Here is a 23,645-nt window from a genome sequence, read left to right on the forward strand (position 1 = left end):
CTCTATCATCACACCCCACCTCCCTCAAATCCATTTTAATATTATCCTCCCATCTACGTCTCGGCCTCCCTAAAGGTCTTTTTCCCTCCGGTCTCCCAACTAACACTCTATATGCATTTCTGGATTCGCCCATACGTGCTACATGCCCTGCCCATCTCAAACGTCTGGATTTAATGTTCCTAATTATGTCAGGTGAAGAATACAATGCGTGCAGTTCTGTGTTGTGTAAATTTCTCCATTCTCCTGTAACTTTATCCCGCTTAGCCCCAAATATTTTCCTTAGCACCTTATTCTCAAACACCCTGAACCTATGTTCCTCTCTCAGAGTGAGAGTCCAAGTTTCACAACCATAAAGAACAACCGGTAATATAACTGTTTTATAAATTCTAACTTTCAGGTTTTTCGACAGCAGACTGGATGATAAGAGCTTCTCAACCGAATAATAACACGCATTTCCCATATTTATTCTGCGTTTAATTTCCTCCCGAGTGTCATTTATATTTGTTACTGTTGCTCCAAGATATTTGAATTTTTCCACCTCTTCGAAGGATAAATCTCCAGTTTTTATATTTCCATTTCGTACAATATTCTGGTCACGAGACATAATCATATACTTTGTCTTTTCGGGATTTACTTCCAAACAGATCGCTTTACTTGCTTCAAGTAAAATTTCCGTGTTTTCCCTAATCGTTTGTGGATTTTCTCCTAACATATTCACGGAGGGAGTCTGGTGGTTCAGGGCTACAATAGGAGCGTAGAGTGCCAGAACACAAGCATGAAACAATTAAATTTTACGTTATTATTATTATTATTATTATTATCATCATCATCATCATCATCATCATCATCATCATGATTATTGTTACAAAGTATATTCCCTATCAAAATTTCATCTCTGTATTTTGCCCCTCATATGTTGGTAGGTCTAAGGTTGCTTGTAGTCTATGATTGCTAGGAATGACGTAAGACGTTTAGTTATTTCCCCGATGTGGCTGGACTCTTGATCGCCGGTTTGCAGTGTTTATGTAGACCAATAGTCACAGAATTTTAATTTATACTGAAGATTCAACTAATGTGCTGTGAATTTCTATGAATCACTGCCAGGTGGGTGGGACAGGAAAGTAGCAAAACATTATTTTGTGCGAAGATCGTTTATTGCATACCTGAAACACGAATTTATAATTAGTTGCAATGAAATCTCCATCTTGGTTTCTGTTTAATGATGGCAACTTCAGAACACGAAAATATCTTTCTTCAACATTGTTGCTATAAAATATTTTCTGTGTTTACTATACTCCAGCAGGCCGTGATATATTACGTCTGTCTTTTTTTTTTCCCCAGTCTATAAATGCGAACTTAAAACAAACGGTAAGGTTATGTAATGATTTATTTTTCATTTTAATATTTTAACAATATTATTTATATAACATATTGCAGTAATAACATCGGCAACTGGAATCTAGTTGATTTTTTCACGGCTTCCTTAATGTTACTTGTATCAGGAGTGATACAATAGTAATATGCGTTCAATGACGGCAAATTTGCAAAACAAAAATATCTATCTTCAACATTGTTGCTTTAAAATGTTTTCTGTGTTTACTATACTCCAGCAGGCCGTGATATACATCTGTCTTTTTTTTCCCCCAGTCTATGATGAGTCTGGAATCTTGTTGATTTTTTCACGGCTTCCTTAATGTTACTTGCATCACGAATGCAGTAACTTTAGAGGAGTTGTAGAATTTACTTAATTTTTGCAAATATTTAAAAACAATTATTAACAGTGCAATTTAGGTGAAATTGCAGTGGTAAGTTTCCAATTTATAATTATCACTATATTGAATGTCTCTAAAGATAATATGTTAAAAGCCTAAAGCAGTAAAATCAATATGTCACTTAAGCTGTAAGAAGAGGGAAATTGTTATGTGTGTTAGGTTGGGAATACTGAATGTGGAATTTTAGACTTTCCGCGGATTGGTTTTGTGTGGAAACCAAGCAAATACGCACGATCTCGCACAATAATAATTACACAGGCAAGCACCACATGTTTACAATTCTGCTGAATGAATTCCGTGTACATTTATGTAATTTTCTTGCTCTTGCCATTGGCAGCAATGACATGCAGCTTGTGGTTCATAAATCTTTATCATCTTCTCAGGTCCAGGTGTCGATAGGAGAGAGGATGCTGGTGGGGTTAGCCACGGGCACTGCTGTTTTCCTCACCCCACTGCCATTGCCAGCTGTACCTAAAGTCTCTGCAGGAAATTCGTGGGCCGATGATAAGAAGTTGGCAGAGATTCAGAAACTGTTGCAGGATACCGTCAAGAAGAATCGGGAGCTCTATCAGTTGAAACCTTTGATTGTAAGATTTAAAATGATAGAACTTTATTGCTACTTAATTTGGGAGAGGCTGAAGCAACTGTTTGAGACAGCCAAATTAGACTTTTAGGAACTACACTTAAGTGCAAATATATGCAAATCTAGTCTTTCAGGTGAAGCTCCCTGTAAAGCAGATTTGAATAATTTCAAGGGAAAAATTGTTCCGAGGCCGGGTATCGATCCCTGGACCTCTGGTTGAACGTACCAGCGCTCTGCCAACTGAGCTACCCGGGAACTCCACCTGACACCGTCTCAACTTTTCCCTTTATATCCACACAACTCGCGTGGGCTGACGAAACGCCAGAGACCCACATCGAGTGCACACAATCTCTGTGTGACTTAGAATTGTGGTTTTCTGTTAACATACACAGTGACGTATATATTATGCAAATCTAGCCTTTCAGGTGAAGCTGCCTGTAAAGCAGATTCGAATAATTTCAAGGGAAAAATTGTTCCGGGGCCGGGTATCTATCCCGGGACCTCTGGTTGAACGTACCAGCGCTCTGCCAACTGAGCTACCTGGGAACTCCACCTGACACCGTCTCAACTTTTCCCTTTATATCCACACAACTTGCGTGGGCTGACGAAACGCCAGAGACCCACATCGAGTGCACACAATCTCTGTGTGATTTAGAATTGTGGTTTTCTGTTAACGTACACAGTGACGTATATATTATGCAAATCTAGTCTTTCAGGTGAAGCTCCCTGTAAAGCAGATTTGAATAATTTCAAGGGAAAAATTGTTCCGGGGCCAGGTATCGATCCCGGGACCTCTGGTTGAACGCACCAGCGCTCTGCCAACTCACTTAAGTGATCCTCACTATGCATAAAAGTAGAAAGAGAAGAATGAGTTGGTAGCAAGACTTTTGTGCAACAAGATTTGTTGTAACTCTGGACTGAGCGTTCAACTGTTTGTTGCAGGAATCTGAGCTGCAGTCCAATGGCAGAGTCACAGCCTCAGACACAGAAGACTCGGATGATGAATTGCCTGACTTGGACCTAGCAGCAGGCAACAAGGACACCTGTGTGCTGGAGGTGAGACTGGCTACAGCCCTCCTTCCATTTTGGTGTGCCAAAATGACTGCAATCTTGTCTTTATTTATTGACTTAATTTTTCTTCACTGGTACCTTACTGATATTCTTGAATAGCTTGTAGAGAGAATTCCTAATTACAGAAATCAAATAATTTCGTTACCAATGAAAGCTTTCTAAGATTTCCCCATAGCAATTTATCAACAGTAATCTCACTAGACGTTTTGATTTATCTAGAGAAAATCAAAACTCGACTGGGATTTAATTGACTATTACACAATTAGAAGAAAGTATATAAAGATTAGAAGTAACGGAGTACTCCAATACAATGAAATATTAATTGACTTACGAAAATACAACTGTCTTCAAATGTATTATTGTACCATCTCAACATTACAAATATTACGCTAGATGCATGCTAGATGGCAGTAGTGTCTTTATACAGACACTGTAATGATTACTATTCAATAAATCTTAATATTAAACAATCTCTGATACGTGACTATCCATAATATCATATAGCAGAAGTTCTTTTTATCCTCTCAGAGCAGAAGCTATAACATAACCTAACTAATATACACAAGTGTTAGAAAAGTTTTAATTAACGACGATGTCATAAAAAATAAACATGAATAATTTTAAAAGGAATATTTATTGAATGTACAATTTTCAAATTTGAATGTGGTTGGTGGTTCAATTGATGTTATATTGGACGTGTGCATAATAGAATTGGAACTCGTTGATTTAGGCCTACATGGTGTATTCAACTTATTCAGGATTTCCGAATGGTGCTCTTCATTTATTTGTAAATCGGATTTCAGAAGATGCATAGGTATGATCAGTGATTTTTATTAATTCTTGGTCTTGAATGCCAATGCGAGTCATATTTGAAACTGCTGTGCATCGACTGGAGTGGTTTGTAATTTTATATATATTTTTGACGCCCAGACCAGCGCAGTTTCAAATGTTGGCAAACAAAGAAACAAATGCTAGGGACGCGATAAAATTAAACAAATGCTAGGGACGCGATAAAATTAAACAAATGCTAGGGACGCGATAAAATTAAACAAATGCTAGGGACGCGATAAAATTGTGCGATAAGCAGCCATGATTGGTTGAAATACGTCCTTTCGTACCGTTTTATTGGTCAAAAGTAGTATGATGTAGTAAGAGTATAATAGTCAGTAAAATCCTATGTTTCAAGCGAAAAGTGCATTATATGTATATACCTATACAAAAATTAAAGACACTTTTTAAATACTTGAGACATGTTGATCGATGATCTCTTTATCAATTATTATCTACTCAATTCGATAAATTTCATATATTGATTCTTGTTTTGCTGGAGCTTGGAAGTAAGATAAATTCCTCATGTGAGGTTACTAGCCTCATGATGAGTAGTCCAGTGGTAGGGCTGCTACCTTTGGCCCCCGATGGGCACTGATGCTGCATTAAAAATAAACTAAATAAAATCATAGAAGAACATGGCATGAAGATTTTACCAGAAAAAACCAAAATAAAGGCATTTGAAGGTACAAACCCAATCCGAAGCAAAATTGTTGTTGAAAATGTGATTTTAGAACAGATAAATTGATAAATTCCTTTTCATACTTAGGATGTAATATATCATACGAAGAAGAGAATGATGTAAGCAGAAAAATTAACAAATTTTTACAAATGTTAGGACTGCTAAACCATACCCTAAAACCAAGTTTAGTACAGAAACATTCTGGAATAAAGCTATATAAAACCCTTGCACTACCAACTCTCCTCTATGGAAGCGAAATTTGGGTTCTGAAACAAAGAGATATCAACAGATTGAGAGCAGCTGAAATGAAATATCTGCGACGAACTGCAGGATACACACTTCTGGACCACAAGAGGAACGAGGATACTGTATACTGCAGGAACTCAACATGCAGCCATTAGAAGAAAAAAATTACAGAATACAGAAACAGATGGCTTGAACACACTTCTCGTATGGAAGCTGGCCGGACACCCCAAGAAATGCTAAAATACCTCCCGCAAGGACGACGACGACCTGGACGTCCACAGAAACGTCTATAGGATTCTATATAGCTGGAACCAAAGCAGCCAACAATGGCCTAATTTAGTGCCTGGAATATGATGATGATGATCATATATTGATAATGAAGATCATATGATTGATATATATATATCGATTATCAAGTTCTATATTCGACATGGGCTTGGCTAAAATCCATTGTGTCGGTTTACTTGGCCATTTGTTTTTGAGATTTCAGCAGAATTGGATAGTAATATTAGCAGAGCTGGTTGAATTTGTGAACCCGTGCTCCTTAGTAAAATGGGGCAAACAACTATAACTGCCCATGAAAGAGCCCAGCAGTATTCCATTCAGGGACTCTATGCTTCAGACACTAAGACTGTTTTGTGGAAATTCTGCAATTGCCATGTTGGAGAATAAAACATTTTCATTTTCATTTTTGCAAGTACTGTGGACACCAACAAACAATGTTGACAATGAAAATGTTTTATCACAGTACCCATATGATGCTCTTGTTTTGGACAGACAATGTAATTTGAAAGAGGAAAACACTTAACTATTCATATTATTATCTTTTGAGAAATGAAAGGTAGAATGCACTAAGTTTTCTTTGGAAAAAAAAAAATATATGCTAATTTGAAAAAAGTAGATGCTAATTTCAGAAAAATAGATGCTAATTTCAGAAAAATAGATGCTAATTTTGATGAAAATTATAATAATAATCCATGGCGCTACAGCCAGTGAAGGGCCTAGACCGACCAGCCAGCTGCTGGCCTCACGCCCACATGCCAAAGCAGAGGTGGACGATCATCCAACCAGAATGAAGGTATCGTGTGGTTAGCACGATGATCCCCCAGCCGTTATAGCTGGTATTCGCAACCGGATTTCGCTACCTATCGTATCTCCCCAAGTGCATCACAATGCTGGGTGGGCACCGGTCCCATACACAGGCCGAAATTTCATGAGAAAATTTCTTCCCCCATGAGGACTCGAACCAGCGCGCATTCCATAATGCGAGCAGGATGCCTTAGACCGCAACGCCACGGCGCGGGATTTTGATGAAAATAGATGCTAAAAATTCAGGCCCTCATCTATAAGTCACTCCTTGCAGTTGTGTGATTGTATTGGACTATTGTCTGCCGGCACAGGTGGACGATGCAGAGGACGTGGATGTGATCTCCCTCTTGATCGACCCGCGTCCTCCAGAGGGGTTTCACGTGGTGAACACAGAGACCGTGCCAGGCCTGGACGAGCAGGAGGTGGTGAGGAATCTGCAGATGTTCACGCAGGTGTGGCGTGCCAAGATTCCCACAGGGCAGCCTACCAGCGTGTTCAGCAAGCACGTCCACAGGGTGCTGCAGGTAACGCCTGACTGGATGTAGTGCACCTGTTGTCTGTGTCCAGCTGCTCGTGACTGAGCTAGCTGTCTGTTCCAGAGCGTGTACTTCAAGCTGCGCCGCATGATCCCCTGCGCTCTCTGCAACCTGCAGTTTGGAGTGGAGCTGCCCGAGCCCGACGAGCTGCAGATTTCTGTGTTAGGTGAGCTTATAGTGGTCTATCACTTCATTTTGCTCTCATTTTTTGCAATGAATTAATTTTTATTTTCTCATCTTGCGAAGTACATCAGAACCTCGTTTTAACATTCCCACTTTTAACGAATAATCTGTTAAATCCCAGCCAATTTACCAAAAGAATAATGTAATTCAGGAGTCGGCAAATGCATACTGGCTAATGATTTGATGTACTACCACCATCAGGGCAAAGAAGTAAGTCGGCCTGCTTCTACCCTCCTTCTTTAATCCAGCATGTGTTCGAAAGTAAACAAGCAGTGGTACACCATCATACATATGCAGTATGTTTTGATCGTTTCCTTGAAGATGGCAATTCCAGCAATTTAAATGTTAACATAATATGTTACACAATTAAGAAGGCTTCCAAATTGGGATAAAGATTCTAAATTTACATTGAGGACCAAAAACGGATACATACAAAAGGTAGAAAAGCTTAAACAAAATCTAGAAATACCAAGTGAAAAGGAAAACTTGATGTCTCGATATAATCCACTTAATAACTTCAAAGTAGACTGCTGCCTTGATCTTGATGAAGTCTTCAACAAAAAAGATATAAATCTAGAAGTAGCAAAAGCCATTGCCCTACAAACAATTAATAGAAAATATCCACAAAAGGACTGGTTGTACATTTACACTGATGGATCTCTCATGGATCAAAATGAAGGAGCTGGAGCAGGAGCTACTTGCCAATACTTTTCTCTTTATAAAAATGTTGGCAAGTACACAACAAAATGTATTTGTTTGGCTAAACCAGTGCAAAAACATAGTCATCCTGTCTGACTCCAAAGCTGCAATCCAGTCCATCAGCTCAACTACATCCCCTAAAATGGAAAAAGTAAAAGAAATTCATTGCATGATAAAACAAATTCAAATGCTAAATAAAAAAGTGGTCTTCCAGTGGATCCCTGCCCACTGTGGACTGAACGGTAACGAGAAAGTAGATATGTTAGCAAAGAAAGGAACTAAAATCAACTTAAAAACAAATTTCAAGTTCCCATATGAATCAATAAAACGAGTCATAAAAAGAATAAGTAACAGCGAACAGGCAAAACATCAAAATTCAAAATGGAAAGAATCATTCAAAGATCCAAAACTAATTCCCGATCTACCTCGAAAATCTGCCGTGGCCATGTTTAGATTGATTACTGGTCATGATTGTCTCGGTAAACACCTCCATCGTATTGGAGTACTGAATTCACCTAAATGCTTACTGTGCACCAGAGAAGAGGACATGGAGATTGAGCACCTGGCTAATTGTGAAACTCTTAGGACATTTGTGGACCTTCCATCAAAATATTGGGAAGCAAGAAGGATGATGACTTCATTGTTAATCCAGAGCATTAGATAAACACACACACACACACACACACACACACACACACACACACACACACACACACACACACACACACACACACTCTCTCTCTCACACACTCACACTCTCTCACACTCTCACACATACACACACTCTCTCTCTCCCTCCCCCTCCCCCTCCCTCTCCCTCTCCCCCTCTTCCCCCCCCCCGTCGATGCACGGAATGCTTCCTTGCTAGCTGCTGTGATGCAAGAGAAAGCCAGGTTTGTTAATTCTTCTACATTCTCGTAGTTCTCAAATCTCTTGCTCCAGATCTAGGTCCATTTTCGTCAAATCTTCATTATTGTTCTCAGAGTGAAATTTTGAATTAATCTTGGATACAAGGATGCCATCAAATTTGTTGTAATCACCTTCGTTAATTATGTATCTAATCTTGCTGTAATTCTACTCTTTATTAATATTGTGTTTCTTCTGCCTCAGCATTCGAAGATTAAATGTCAGAAGCTTGTGGTCTGAGCAGCTTTCTTCAGCGCCGCATGCCCAGTCCGTTACGTGTCTTAGTAGTTGATTATTAACGATTGTTAAATCTACGTAGCTACTAGCTCTTATTGTTTCGAATGTTGGTTCTGATCTCTCATTTACAATGTTTAAGTTTGAGATTGTCAAGAAGTCTTCCAGACTTTTCCCTCGCAGGTTTGTTGTCGTGTCGAACCATGTTTTGCTTCTAGCGTTACTATCTACTGCTATTAGTATGCCTTGTCCCTTTGAATAGTTCAAAATTTCTTCGATTCTCGTGATATTTATTTGAATGTCTTGGGTGAAATCAAAGTATGAGCTCACTCCATAAAATTTCGTAGTTTTATAAGACATTTCCACTACGACGTTGTCCTCATCAGAGAGTTGCGTGATGAGTACTATATCTATTTCATTGTTATTTACGATCACCGCTGATCTTTTCCTCCCATTTCCACTCGTAAATGTTCTCAGCGATTTAGGTATACAGCACAAACTATTTCCTATAATGTATGGCTCTTGTACAAATGCCAAGTATATTTCATTTTCTTTCATAATTCGCACCAGGTTATTCGCTGCTATGCGTTTGTGTTGTAAATTGACTTGTAGACAACGCAGGATTTTGATACTTTTATTCATAGGTTTATGATTATCTGTTTTAATAATCTGTCCTGTTTGCATTCTTTTTTAGGGCAGCTACATAGCAACTGCAAGTTTTGTCAAGCAATGAATGGTTTATGTTCACAGGCACTGTTTTATTGTATTTATTATAATTAATACAATTGACGCAACGCAGGTTTTCCTTGTTCGCTTTGCACTCATTTCTTTCATGTTTTTCCGCGCAGTGTGGGCATACTATCTCCCCAAAGCATTCTTCCTTCCTGTGATTATACTTGCAGCATTTATGGCAACGCATGACAGTCAAGTAATCATCATTATTGCACACATGCCAACCTATTTTGAGCTTCCTGCCGAGCAGACGTTTTCTAGTTTCGGAATTAACTTCTATTATTAAGTTCTTGTGTTTCTTCCTATCTTCAAAAACGAATTTTGGTGTAAGGTCACTTTCGCTCAAGTCTAATTCAGAATTTTGTGATACTATGGCCTCTGCAGCGTTCTCTAATTTAATGTCTTCTGGTATGTTGAATATTATTAATCTTGGGTTTCTGAGCTTTGGCAGGTAACTTTCAAGTTCATTTCCACATGATTTTTCAATTTCTTGGGAAATTTTCACCAATTCATCTTTCTTATCGGACTCAATTAATATCTGACCATTTTTTAGCGTCTTTAAAACACTGATTCCCACCTTTATTTTAGTCGGATTCACTTTTGTTTTCAATAGCGTCTTTGTATATTCTACACTTTGATTGCTTTTGGATTTGATGAACAATTTGTACATTTTCTTATCACAGGGCATGTTATCTAGTGATCCATCATGCACTGCTTCAGAGTACAGTTTCTTCTGTCCTTCGGCTGGGTTTGCCATCCTCCACCTCCTGTCACCAGGTCGTCGCTGAAAATTAACAGATGTCTCCCGATCGGCTTGCAGAGCTTGCTGTACGGATTCCCTTTCTGCTACTTTAATTTCCAGTTCAGAAATCACTTTGTTTCTGTTTTCTGCTTCATTCTTTAATTCACAAAATACTTTCTTAAGACTGCTCACAGCTGTAAGAATATCCTTCTTCAACTCTTTTTGATAGTATGTATGAAGATTATAGCTAAACACGTGTATATTATACTACTGGGTTCAAAAAGTTCCCGGAATTTTACTATCATTTTTCGTATTAATATATAACAAGGGATATTATACATTTGTTTTGTTGGTAATATTCATGATGTCATTTCCTTAAAGTTTGTTGATAATGGCGATTGTTGGTTTTGAGTTTTAGGCAATTGTTTATCATAGTGTTTTGTTTGTTCGTCGCATTTTGTAATTATGTCCACAGAGCAACGTACAAACATCAAGTTCTGTGTTTTGTTACACAAAACTCCTGCAGAGACATTAAGATTGTTGGAAGAAGCATATGGCGAAGCAGCAATGAAAAAAACTCAAGTGTATGCCTGGCATAAACGATTTTCTGGTGGCCGCGATAGCATCAAATATGACGTACGCAGCGGCCGACCAACAACTGCAACAAATGAAGCAATCACTCAGCGTGTGCATAATGTTGTGAGGGACGACCGACGTAAAACCATAAAAGAGATAGCAGCAGAGGTCGGAATATCAGTCGGAAGTGTACACAATGTTCTTCACAAGCATCTCAACATGCATTACGTGTCTCAGAAGTTAGTTCCGAAAATGTTGTCGGCAGAACAGAAAGAAACGAGAATGACTTGCTGGAGACATGAACAGTATGGCTGATGAAGATGGTGATTTCTTAAACAAAATTATTGCTGGTGATGAAACTTGGTGCTACTTGTACGACCCAGTCCCTAAACGACAGTCATCTGAGTGGAAATCGAAAACATCTCCTCGGAAGCAACAATTTCCTAGGGACACTTCCAAAGGCAAAGTTATGTTAGAAGTTTTCTTCGACTCTCAGGGTCTTATTCACCATGAGTTCATTCCAGAAGGTCGTACTGTAACGAAAGAATTATACGTAGAAATCCTCCGTCGCTTCCGGGACGTAGTGAGAAGGAAACGTCCAGAAAAGTGGGTAGAAAACAACTGGTTCCTTATGCATGACAATGCACCTGCTCATCGCGCATCTTGCCAAGCACAACATAACTGCTTTGGATCACCCACCATACTCTCCTGATCTTTCGCCACCTGATTACTTTCTGTTTCTCCGTCTGAAAAGTCATCTGAAAGGACGGAGATTCAATGCTGAAGAGGTTATCGCAAACGCGACGAGAGCACTAAGACGGGTTTCACAAAATGGCTTCCAGGCCTGCTTCCAGGAACTCTACACGCGTTGGCAAAAGTGTGTTGTTGCAGAAGGCAACTATTTTGAAGGGAATGCTGTAGAATAGTGTTTAAGGTACGTTGTTTCTACGATACTAGCAAATTCCGGGAACTTTTTGAACCTAGTATGTAATACGTTAGATACTGTAAACTGATGAATTGAAATTACAAAGCATGTAGTATTACTATGTAATGGGGCATGCAGTTAATAATTAAAAAAAAAAAACACACACACACAGACAGGAATGCCACTGGAATTTACTGCCATTTACGGAGCTTATTTCTGAAGACATTTTGAGCAAAAAATACCATATACCAAATCTTCCGGATGAATCTCTAAATTTTGTAGCAGGTTTCGAAACCTCCACTGGCACAGTGTGTTGGATTTATACTTTAATCTACTTGAAAAGCAGTTCTACCATTTCCCTTGCCTACAGTTTCTCAGTAATGTCATGGAATCTAATTTAAATAAATATATAGGTATGTTAGGAAAGTTAAAAAAAGGAATTCGAAGACAAAAGGTTTCATGACTTCTAAGCAATAAAAAATGATTTGAACTTTTTGCAAGTCGTTTCACTGTGGGCATTCCTACATTAAAGCCACAATTACAAACGGAAGTTGCGAATTTACAAACAAACACAAATTACAATTCGAAAATAAGGGTGGTTTAGATTTATTTAGATTACTTGATGTGGCAAAATTTTCGTCTCTCCATTCATTTGCTGCGAGTATTATTGCTATGCTGTTGTTTTCTAATGCCATGCGTTTGACAATAAAGTCATTTGACCTCTTGCACTCCAATATTTTTCAAAGATATTATCATGACCAGCCAATGAAGCACAGATTTTGAGGTATTCCGAATCCATTTCTTGGTTTGAGTTGCACAATGGGCAGTTAGGGGACTGATATATTCCAATTCTATGCAGGTGTTTAGCCAAACAATCATGGCCTGTTGCCAATCTAAATGCAGCTACGGACGATTTTCGTGTTAAATCGGGAATTAACTGCGGATTTTGATGCAGAGAGTTTCATTTTTTCCCTTGGGATTGTGTCATCAAATTTTGTTTGTTGAAGTCTAAGTATGTAGATTTAATAAATCTCTTCACAGAGTAATACGTAGATTTAGTAACAGGTCTGTAAGTAGCAGTGCTGCCCTTCTTTGCTAAAGCGTCCGCATTCTCGTTTCCCAGGATTCCACAATGGGATGGTATCCATTGGAATACAATTACTGCTATGTTTGGGTCAACATGACCCCACTCCTTTAGATGACATTCTTGCCATTCAGTATTTCCCATTGGTACCATTCACTGTCTTTAATCTTCCTAGCTGCCACTTGCACATCAGCACTCGGTTTATGAGATGCATTGTCCAGTCCTTGTGACTGAGTTCTCTATTTTTACAGTTCGGTGTCTTTTGAACCAGGCTTAATTGAAAACCCTCTTAACTGTCACCTCATCCACTTAACTACAGTCGGTGTCATTCTTAACTTTTTAGTGCATGTAAATCCGGACTCTGTTAATTGACATGTTTGAAGTTGGGATGTTTTAATTTTTACAGATATCCATATTGAAGATAGGAGACTAATTTTATCGAAAATCGACATTTCTTTACTACTTACTTTTCTTAAAAATAGTGAGATAGTGGATAAATTATGCACCATGGAGTGTGTTAACTCTGCACTGATTCTACAAAGTGCCTTCACTTTGTTCTGTCCATTTCTAGCTCCTCCAGTTACCACCACCTCACTCTAGACATTCTTTTGTGAATTTCATCCTTCCATCTATTTCTTGGTCTTCCTGGAGGCCTTTTGCCTTTGAATGTCGCAGAGTATGTATTCTTAACACTTCTGCTGTCATCCATGTGCAACACGTGTCCTACTCATTGTAATGTTTTTTACAGTTGCACGTTTGTGATTATACCATAAGTTAAAAAATAGTACATTATGCAACGAGCCTATAATGGTAGTAATAAGACGCTAGTATGTTTATGAAACGACGCAAGCGAGTTTCATAATTTTCATACAAGCGTCTTAATTACCATTATAGGCAAGTTTCATACGACTTTTTATGCTCGACCATATTTCTAACTTGAAATTATTCACAAGTATTCATGTTACTCTTATCTGACTGGGGAGCGGAACTGACCTTGTGCAATATCTGGTAAATTGTGAGATGTGCGCAGACGCGAAAGTATTGATTTTTTCCTAGAAACAAATGTCATTGACCTTGATATAATCTAGAGAGTAAAATAAAGATTAATCTTGATATAACCTTGAAATTGATTTAGACATTGAAAAACGAGATGACAAATTGAATTTATTCGAATATTATTTACAATTAACGCTAATTATTATAGTAACAGAACATAACCTTCTGCGACAGTATTGGATTTCCAGCCTCTGTAACGTTTTGCTAGTTGTCTTTCGATTGCATATCCGAGAATAATCGATGCTTGCGCTTTCATATTGCTACAATGGTGTTTTCTGATTGGTGGAACACCTGAACTTTAATGAATAGGTGTACTTTAATGAGGTGCATTAAAGGGCTGCTACCAGGTGTATAATTACTACATTTCGGCATGGTCGAGCATAAAATATATTATTAAATGGAGACTTATATGCACACACGGTTCTGTGAGTTTAATAAAAAGACTTGAATCGACTACTGATTTAACTCCATTGCTGCAGGAATGGCATTGGGACTTGGGGAGCCAGAAAAGCCCAGCAACAAGTTCAAGAGGAAAGTGATCATTCCTTCAGCAAGCAAAGAAGCCATTAAGAAGACAGATGACTGTGAACTGATCTTCAACCTGGACGAAGACCACGTTGTACCTGAGAACCATGCTGTGACCCCTGCGCAGACACAAGTGGGGCGCTCCAGACCACGTTCCCCTTTGAGGAGCACAACACCACAGACCAAACCCCACCACGTGAGTGTTTTCGTTCTTCGTTCCTACTGCTACAGTAGCGTGCAAATTAATCCGAACAACGTAATTACTTATGCAAAAACACTCAAACGGGATAAAAAAAAAAAGGATCTAAGACATACCTCAGTAATCTATGTGGGCTCTCTTGTTCCTAATAACAGCTCTGAGACGATTTGGCATGGATTCCACTAATTTCCTACAAATATTCTTAATTTCTTCATCGCGAAACCATACACAAATTAGGGCAGAAATCGTCTTCTCCTTTGTAGAACAATCCATTTTTTGCATTATTCTTTTGCAAATTAACCACAAGTTCTCAATGGGATTGATGTCGGGTGAGTTGCCTGGCCAGGGGAGTACCTGAATATTCTTCTTGTTGAAGAATTCTGTAGTTTTTCGAGTCGTATGGCATGGTGCCAGGTCTTGTTGGAACACACCTCTGCCATCCGGAAATGATTTTTGCAGCTGGGGTACGATTCTGGTTTCCAATAAGTGAATATATTTGTCAGAATTCATAATTCCCTTGATAGGTATTAACGCTCCAGGCCCTTCATGTGTAAAACAACCCCAAAACATTACTTTAGTGGGGTATTTGGGTGCTTGTTGGAGATGAGCTGCTGTTACTTTTTCGGATCCTTTCCGTACGTAAGAAACACGGTGGCCGTGGACCTCGAAATGAGACTCATCAGAAAAAAGTACATTCTTCCAGTCATTCACTGTCCATGTTGATGTAATTTTGCCCACATTAAGCGTTTTTTGCACATAACAGGGGTTAGCAGTTGCTTCTTAATAGGCTTACGAGCCCTTCGTCCAGCTTCCAAAAGCCTACGCCGCACTGTTGTGGCGTGAATATTCGCCCCAGTGGTAGCCATTAACTCGCGGGTTAAGTCGACAGCAGTTAGTGTAGGATTTAATTTACTTTTCCTGACAATTAAACGATCATCTACAGGTGAAGTCTTTCTTTTCTGGCCACAGTTTCCTTTTTTCTGGGGTGTGATGGATCTAGTCTCCCTGTATCGTTTTATGATCGAATTAACAGTAGCCAAACCGATGTGACATTCTGCAGCAATTTGCCTCTGTGTCATAGAAGAATGCTCTGCTAATGTTATAATTTTAGACCGTTTTCGTGGAGTTGTATCCATTTGTGAAGACGACAGAATGTACACAGGATTGCAGTATTAAGTCTTCAACACAACTGAAATGCTTATAAGTACAAAACGACAGGCAAAATGTCACATATTATAAAAAAAAATAATGACAGACTTTCAACAATGGAATTACACATACTACAGATGTCAATTAAAGCGGTATGAGCAGCTGTGAGGCCAACAATGACAGAAAATGTAAAAATATGTCGTGTTCGGATTAATTTGCACACTACTGTATATGGATGTCCCATTTCTGAGATGACTACCTCCAATTTTTTTTGTGTACTGTTTCAGACTCCCCTAAGAGAACGGTATGGCGTAGACATGACCCCATTGTCTTACGTACCTGGCGGGAAGATTGAGCGCTACCTTGGCAACCTGAACTTCTTCTTTATCCGGGAGAGCACGTGCATCAGAGAGGTGAGTGTTCTGTTGTGTGATGTTGTGGTTGAGCTCTTCTGGCTCAACATTGCTCTTGTGCACAACTTTGTTATGGCCGATGCTGTCAGTCGCAGTTAGGTTATGATTAAATTCTGACCCCAGTTTATTTTAGTTTACGTCAGGATATTTCAGGATGGTAATGGTCGAGCTATTATCTTAATTAGGTACTGCGTATTCAAGAACAGGATCACAGGTTGGATCAGGCTCGAAGAATATCAACTTACTCAAATCAAATAAGTCATTTCACTGGTTATACTATAATACGAGGCCTGTCTAAAAAGTATCCGACCTTTAGCCAGAAAAAATATTTCAAATACCTGACGGGGTTGGGACCCTAATCCCCTTCAAAGTAGGCCCCTTATGCTTGCACACACTTAGCCCACTGATCCTTCCACTGCCGGAAACACCTCTGGAAGTCTTCTTTTGGAATGGTGTTCAGCTCCGTCGTCGCGTTCCGCATTATCTCTTCTCTGCTCTCAAAACGGGATCCTTTCAGTGGTGTCTTCAATTTTAGAAACAACCAGAAGTCGCAAGGAGCCAGGTCTGGAGAGTAGGGAGGTTGGCGAACAGTTGTAATTCCATGTTTGGCCAAGAAAGTGTGGATCAATTGGGATGAATGTGCGGGGGCGTTGTCGTGATGCAAGTGCCAATTGTTCGCCGTCCACATATCTGGTCTTTTGCGCCGAACTGCATCACGGAGTCGCCGGAGAACATCGTGATAGTACTCCTTTGTCACCGTTTGTCCTTCCGTTGCGTATTCGTGATGCACAATTCCACGGACATCAAAGAAAACAGTCAGCATCACCTTGATTTTGCTTCGCACCTGCCGCGCTTTCTTCGGCCTTGGAGACTCGGGATGCTTCCATTGCGACGACTGTCTTTTTGTTTCTGGGTCGTGCCCATACACCCATGACTCATCTCCAGTTATCACGGTGTTCAGAAACCCAGGATCAGCGTTGGCGGTGTCCAGAAGGTCCTTTGCAACGTTACGACGGAGGTCTTTTTGTTCCGGGGACAACAACGAATTTCGCAGCCACTCGGTTCATGTTCAAATCATCACGCAAAATTGCATGTGCAGAATCTTTACTCACTCCAACCTCTTCGGCAATCTCCCGCACGGTCAAATGACGATCTGCCATCACCAAATTTCGCACCCTCTCAACAACAGCTGCACTTCGAGCAGTTTGGGGCCTGCAACAACGCTGCTCACTCTCCGCTGATGTGCGGCCATCTTTGAATCGGTTGAACCACTCCTTAATTTGTGTTACACCCATCGCATCTTCCCCAAACACTTGCTGAATCTTACTAATTGTTTGACTTTGAGAATCACCAAGCTTTTGACAAAATTTGATGCAGTATCTTTGCTCAATTCGTTCAGTCATCTTGCGAGAAAACTAAATCCGACAAACACTTAGAACAGCACCTTACTTGGCGACCACCAGCCAGTGACTGGCACAAGCGAATGCGGTGAAAAAATTCAAGCATGCGCATTACGGTTCCTCCTTCCACCGTGCACAGTGGCGCCGCCTTAGAATCACTACTTTGCGCGGGAAAATTTAAGGTCGGATACTTTTTAGACAGACCTCGTATATTGTAAACTTTCTTATATACATGAGTTATACATTTAGCTATTCAGCTAAATTATGAAAAGTTGCAGAATGTTTAACAGATCTAGTAAGTTATGTATGCTTCTTGTTACTTTACTTCACTTCACTTTACCTTACTTTACTTTGCTTTGCTTTACTTTACTTAAGCAATAAAAGAGAATCTAGGATATACCTACTTGGTATACCTACTCAGTTACATGAGTTTAAATGAAAACAAAATGGAAAATAAATCACTGGTTATATTTGAATGCAATTGATGAAACAGTGAAATAACTCAGCTGCTGATAATAAACACTTGATTAACATTAGCCTGATGTGTTCCTGTTCCTGATTTTTATTGTCGCGGTTACAATCCCGATTCTGTGCCCCCTTGGAGGAGATGGTTCAGTTGAGTGCATGTGTTGACCATCTGTTTTCTTTTGCAGGGGGGCGGTCTCAGTGGTTTCGTCCACAGCTTCGTGACGGAGGTTCTTGCCATTGTGCGAGCACATGTCACGGCCCTGGGAGGAAATGCAATGGTGGCGTACTTCATGTCTGAATGTGTTCTCTACCATAATCCGCACAAGAATCAGGTGAGTGCTCACTCGCATGTCTCTGAGGTTGGCCTGACCAGAGACCTGCAAGAGAGCGAGCGCGGGATATCGTTATCAGTCCAGGAAGGCACTGACGGAATGAATAACGATCATATACGAATATTTCCGATAAATCACGAAGTAAGGCAACACACCGAGTGATCGTGTCTGACGACGAGCTCTCGGTGTTCATGAGTGCTCTTCCGGTAGCAGTAAGCAGTAGGTGAATTGTAGGCTTGTCTAATCAGTACGTTTCATCAAAACGAATGTTGAAGATGATTCAATAGTATCGACGTCGATATCAAGCAGAGGCTCGGACACCGTCTCTGTTGATGGTAAAAGATTACAAGACACGATGTCAAAAGTATATGCCAAAAATAAAGTTAAATCAGCAGAGTCAGAGTAGTGGAAAAAAAGGGAAAGCAGTTACTAGCTCTGCTTGGACTAAATTCGGAGAAGTAAGGGATAAGAATACCTTAAAGAACATAGGATTGTCCACACCTGTGGAGTAACGGTCAGCGCGAAACCAGGTGGCCCGGGTTCGAATCCCGGTCGGGGCAAGTTACCTGGTTAACGTTTTTTCCGGCGTTTTCCCTCAACCCAGTACGAGCAAATGCTGGGTAACTTTCGGTGCTGGACCCCAGACTCATTTCACTGGCATTATCACCTTCATTTCATTCAGACGCTAAGTAACCTAAGCTGTTGATAAAGCGTCGTAAAATAACCTACTAAAATAAAAAATAAAAATATTCCCAAGTTAATATGAGTAAAGTTCATATTACATTCGAGATGAAACAAAATATATCGCTACTAATTTATTATTTGCATTTCATACTTCGATAGACATTTTTAGTTATCACGTATTAAATGTAATTTCTCGGTTTTATATACATTTTATAGTAATATAACCAAACATTTCATTTGCATTTACAGTTATAATCGCGATTAAATTTGTGTCTCAGTTTGTTTTTGAAGTTAAATGTTAAACTGAGTAGGAACGAAATATATTTATACAGAAAATCATTTCAGGCTCTTTCAATCTAAACAAAGAGAAATGTGTAATTAATTAAATTTCCACTAAAATATATAATTGTTGAGAACAATCGAATGATTTCTATGATTATTCCATTGTAGGATTAAATCATTCGAATGCATGAATGAATTGTTCAATAACATTGCAGTATGTCGATTACTCATTCTATACGTAGGTCTATAGCCTGAGAGCAGCACTCTTTTTTTCTTATCGCCATGTAGGTCAGGTGTTTAATTTAATAAAGATCAGGGTCAGATACTGGGGCTGTTAGAAGAGTCAGTACGCTACAACCACACAGAACATTCGTAGCTTATCATTCTATTTTTGCGTCATATGATTCTGAACTCGAAGCTCTTATGATTATCTTAAAATGGAACACATTCTGTTATGCGAGTACATATTTTGTGTAACTTCATACGGCTTGTTGTGGTGGTAAGCAAAATCAATGAATAATCGAGTGATATTGTGAATATTTCTATTATTTCGAATGGTTTTGATAATCAAATGAATGCATTCGATTTTTACCAATGCTGAACTACGTTGTACTGTAGCATACTGCTTCGTGTACAGTGGTTGAAGCGAGCGCTCGTTCCGAGAGGGGAGCGATCCCCCGGGCGAGCTCGAGCGATTAGACACGAAGAGCATTCGGTAAAACCGATCTCAGATATCGTTAAGCATCGCTCTCTTGCAGGTCTCTGGGCCTGACCATTAAGGCCTGGACGTTCATGCCCTAAGGCTAATTAAGTACCTAATAAATATGCATGCAATTACGGATTACGTAATTAAAAATAGAGGGTGATTCAGGAGGAAAGGGCCATCCTTTGAGGGGTGATAGTATGGGCAGTTGTAAGAAAAAACATACAAACATTTGTCTTGCTCTCAACAGTTTCGGAGAAAACCAATGAAAACTATGACGAATGGGGACAGTGCAGATGATTGTAAATTAAGAGATATTTACTAGTATATTATGTTCAATTGTCCATTTCTCTTTACACAACACGTTAAAAATTGCCACCATCAACCTTAGTGCACTTTGAAGCTCATGTAACAAGATGTCATATTGCTAATTTGAGCTGGTCTGAACATTGCTTAATGTGATCACATGCATTTAAAACGCATCTGCGGTTCAAATGTCTTCGGACTAGACGAGCGAAATGAGGAGTTGCACCGTCATGTTGAAACCACAACTGATGTTGAATGTCAAGAGGAACGTCTTGGAGGAGCTGGGACAATGCTCTGGTTTTGTCATTCAATAATTAGTTTCCGACCCAATGTCATTTAACAAAAAACGTTTGTTTTGGTCTCTTGTATCATCTCTAGAAGTTTGAGTATTTAATTTAGGTACACCCTGTATACTGGTAATAAAAAGTAGGTTTACATTTTAATATGCCCTACAGGTTTTTAACATAATGAAAATATGATGCATGCATAAGAAATGCGAAAATATGCTGTGATATACGAAAAGACTATGTTCAGTGGACTTGAAACACTATAATTTGTGCAGATAATTTGTCTACATGCAGTCTGTGGACAAAAAAAGACGAAAATGCATTAATTTGTCTGCCTCATATATAGACGGAAGTGAAAAACTTCTGAAGTTTGCCTGTGTTGGAGTATTGTTCTTTGGTTAGAGCTGAACTGTAACTATTGCTATTTAAAAAATACGTACCTTGTGCTTCTTGCATGTGAGCATGTTACGCACTGTGCTGCAAGTAAGTAAATGTTGTGGTGCTGCAAGTCGGGTAATGTCCACTAAACCAGTTAACACTGTGAACTAGACGTAACCAGTTGTTGTGTACTGCTTGGTAAGAGGCGCTGTAATTGTGTTTGTTCAATGCTTGATTATTTCTGGCTGGAATTAAATTTGCCATGTTAGTGTTGACCACGACCTTGAAGATATATTATGCGTCCTCTTCTATCCCATTCTATGTTTCTTTCCTCTAATTACAAGATCCAAGCTTCTTTAGCCTTCCTCCAGGATTTCAAACACACTCTCAAGACACCTGAATCATCCAACCTCACCACTTGTTCAACCAATCCTTACCTTTCGTAATCCATCAACTTATTATTATTGTTATTGTTACTGTTGTTATTGTTTTTGTTATTGTTATTAATATTATTATTACCGGTGCCGGTACAAATTTTTCTCGTATTAAATAGTAATAATACATATTGGCTACTTCATAGTAGTCGTGTAATATTCAGTGAGGTGGGCGAGACTTCATACAAAATGAATATGTGATGTATTAACTGTTAGCAGTTGTCACAAACTGATGTTGAATATGGCCATAAAGTCATTTAAAAAAGCATTACGAGAGGGGTTCGGCCGGCGCCGTGGATCATGTCCTGGCATAGCTCAGTTGGAAAGAGCGCTCAGCGCGCAGAGCTGAGAGGTCCTGGGTTCGATTCCCGGTGCCGGTACGAATTTTTTTCGTATTAAATAGTAATAATAATAATAATAATAATTATTATTATTATTATTGTTATTATCATTATTATTATTATTATTATTAATATTATTGTTATTATCATTATTATTATTATTATTAATATTATTGTTATTATCATTATTATTATTATTATTATTATTAATATTATTGTTATTATTATTATTTTTATTATTAATATTATTGTTATTATTATTATTATTATTATTATTATTATTATTATTAATATTATTGTTATTATTATTATTATTATTATTAATATTATTGTTATTATTATTATTTTTATTATTAATATTAATATTATTATTATTATTAATATTATTGTTGTTATTATTATTATTTTTATTATTAATATTATTGTTATTATTATTATTATTATTATTATTATTATTATTATTAATATTATTGTTATTATTATTATTATTTTTATTATTAATATTATTGTTATTATTATTATTATTATTATTATTATTATTATTATTATTATTATTATTATTATTATTATTATTATTATTGGGGAACTTGGACTCTCACTTTAAGAGAGAAACAGAGGTTAAGGGTGTATAGGACTAAGAGGGATGAAGTTACAGGAGAATGGAGAAAGTTACACAACACAGAACTGCACGCATTGTATTCTTCACCTGACATAATTAGGAACACTAAATCCAGACGTTTGCGATGGGCAGGGCATTTAGCAGGTCTGGGCGAATCCAGAAATGCATATAGAGTGTTAGTTGGGAGACCGGAAGGAAAAAGACCTTTGAGTTGGTCGAGACGTAGATGGGAGGATAAAATTAAAATAGATTTGAGGGAGGTGGGATATGATGGTAGGGACTGGTTTAATCTTGCTCAGGATAGGGACCGATGACGAGCTTATGTGAGGGCGGCAATGAACAATGAAAGCCATAAGTAAGTATTATTAGGGGGAAGTCTTGCAGCGCCGGTCAGCATACAGTACAGGTCAGTGTGTGTATTTAAATACCGACAACAATTAGCAGGACGCGAAATGTAGTGGACGTTACTTCTAACAGTCAATAATCACTGGTAAATAATTCAAACTTAAATGTACATTCATTCGTTAACAAAGTCCGTTGAAAGACTTTTCTGTTTGCTGTGGCGCGAATCGACTAAATCTAAATTGACTGACACCAAGGCAATTCGGTAAGTATCGTTATAAATCTTGTTTCATTCGATTCAGTCATGATTTATGAATTACTTTTGTGCATGATCCATGTTACATAACATAATGGTGCTATAGGAAAAAAAAAAAAAAATTATATGTTTCGCTGTGTGTCAGCCAGTACCGGTCACCTCTTGATCTTGCGGTACCGGTCATATTCTTTCATGTAAGTTATGTTCGTTTAATATTTTTATAGGACGTTCATGATGCCTCCAGTGATAAGTAGACCTTCCAAAGGAAAATGGCATCCAGATTCTATGAAACAAGCTGTAGAGAATGTGTTAACAGGCCAACTTGCTATCTGCAAAGCTGCTGAAATATACAATATCCCCAAAAATACGTTGATTGTTCGTGTTTCTGCCCTAAAAAGAGGTAAGGAAATTACACTCACTCCTGTACTTGGCCGTTTTAAACCCACGTTCAATGCCGAATTCGAAGGAGTTCTATTGAATCATGTGAAAGATCTGTCTGATAGATTACTACCACTCACAAGGAAAGAGTTTTTGAATCTAGCTTTTCAACTTGCTGAGGCCTTAAAAATTCCTCATCATTTCA

At 38.5% G+C, this 23,645-nt stretch overlaps 1 protein-coding gene and 1 long non-coding RNA gene across 11 annotated transcripts in view; one reads left to right on the forward strand and one right to left on the reverse strand.

The window, feature by feature from the left end:
• The window catches only part of LOC138711202 (uncharacterized), a 32,506-nt gene extending 11,071 nt beyond the window's left edge, over nucleotides 1-21,435 (reverse strand). Inside the window, exon 1 of the long non-coding RNA XR_011335359.1 lies at nucleotides 21,133-21,435. This is a non-coding gene — a long non-coding RNA (uncharacterized lncRNA). The remainder of the gene's footprint in view (nucleotides 1-21,132) is intronic.
• LOC138711199 (C2 domain-containing protein 5) overlaps nucleotides 1-23,645 on the forward strand; it is a 131,190-nt gene that overhangs the window by 76,552 nt on the left and 30,993 nt on the right. For all 10 annotated transcript variants that reach the window (XM_069842575.1, XM_069842574.1, XM_069842576.1 and 7 more), the window contains 7 exons: nucleotides 2,156-2,359; nucleotides 3,298-3,411; nucleotides 6,583-6,795; nucleotides 6,871-6,973; nucleotides 14,424-14,665; nucleotides 16,105-16,230; nucleotides 18,284-18,430. In XM_069842575.1, the coding sequence (XP_069698676.1) occupies nucleotides 2,156-2,359; nucleotides 3,298-3,411; nucleotides 6,583-6,795; nucleotides 6,871-6,973; nucleotides 14,424-14,665; nucleotides 16,105-16,230; nucleotides 18,284-18,430 (1,149 nt within the window). The remainder of the gene's footprint in view (nucleotides 1-2,155; nucleotides 2,360-3,297; nucleotides 3,412-6,582; nucleotides 6,796-6,870; nucleotides 6,974-14,423; nucleotides 14,666-16,104; nucleotides 16,231-18,283; nucleotides 18,431-23,645) is intronic.

The sequence above is a fragment of the Periplaneta americana genome, chromosome 12 (genome assembly GCF_040183065.1).
Source record: "Periplaneta americana isolate PAMFEO1 chromosome 12, P.americana_PAMFEO1_priV1, whole genome shotgun sequence".
NCBI classification, from domain to species: domain Eukaryota; kingdom Metazoa; phylum Arthropoda; class Insecta; order Blattodea; family Blattidae; genus Periplaneta; species Periplaneta americana.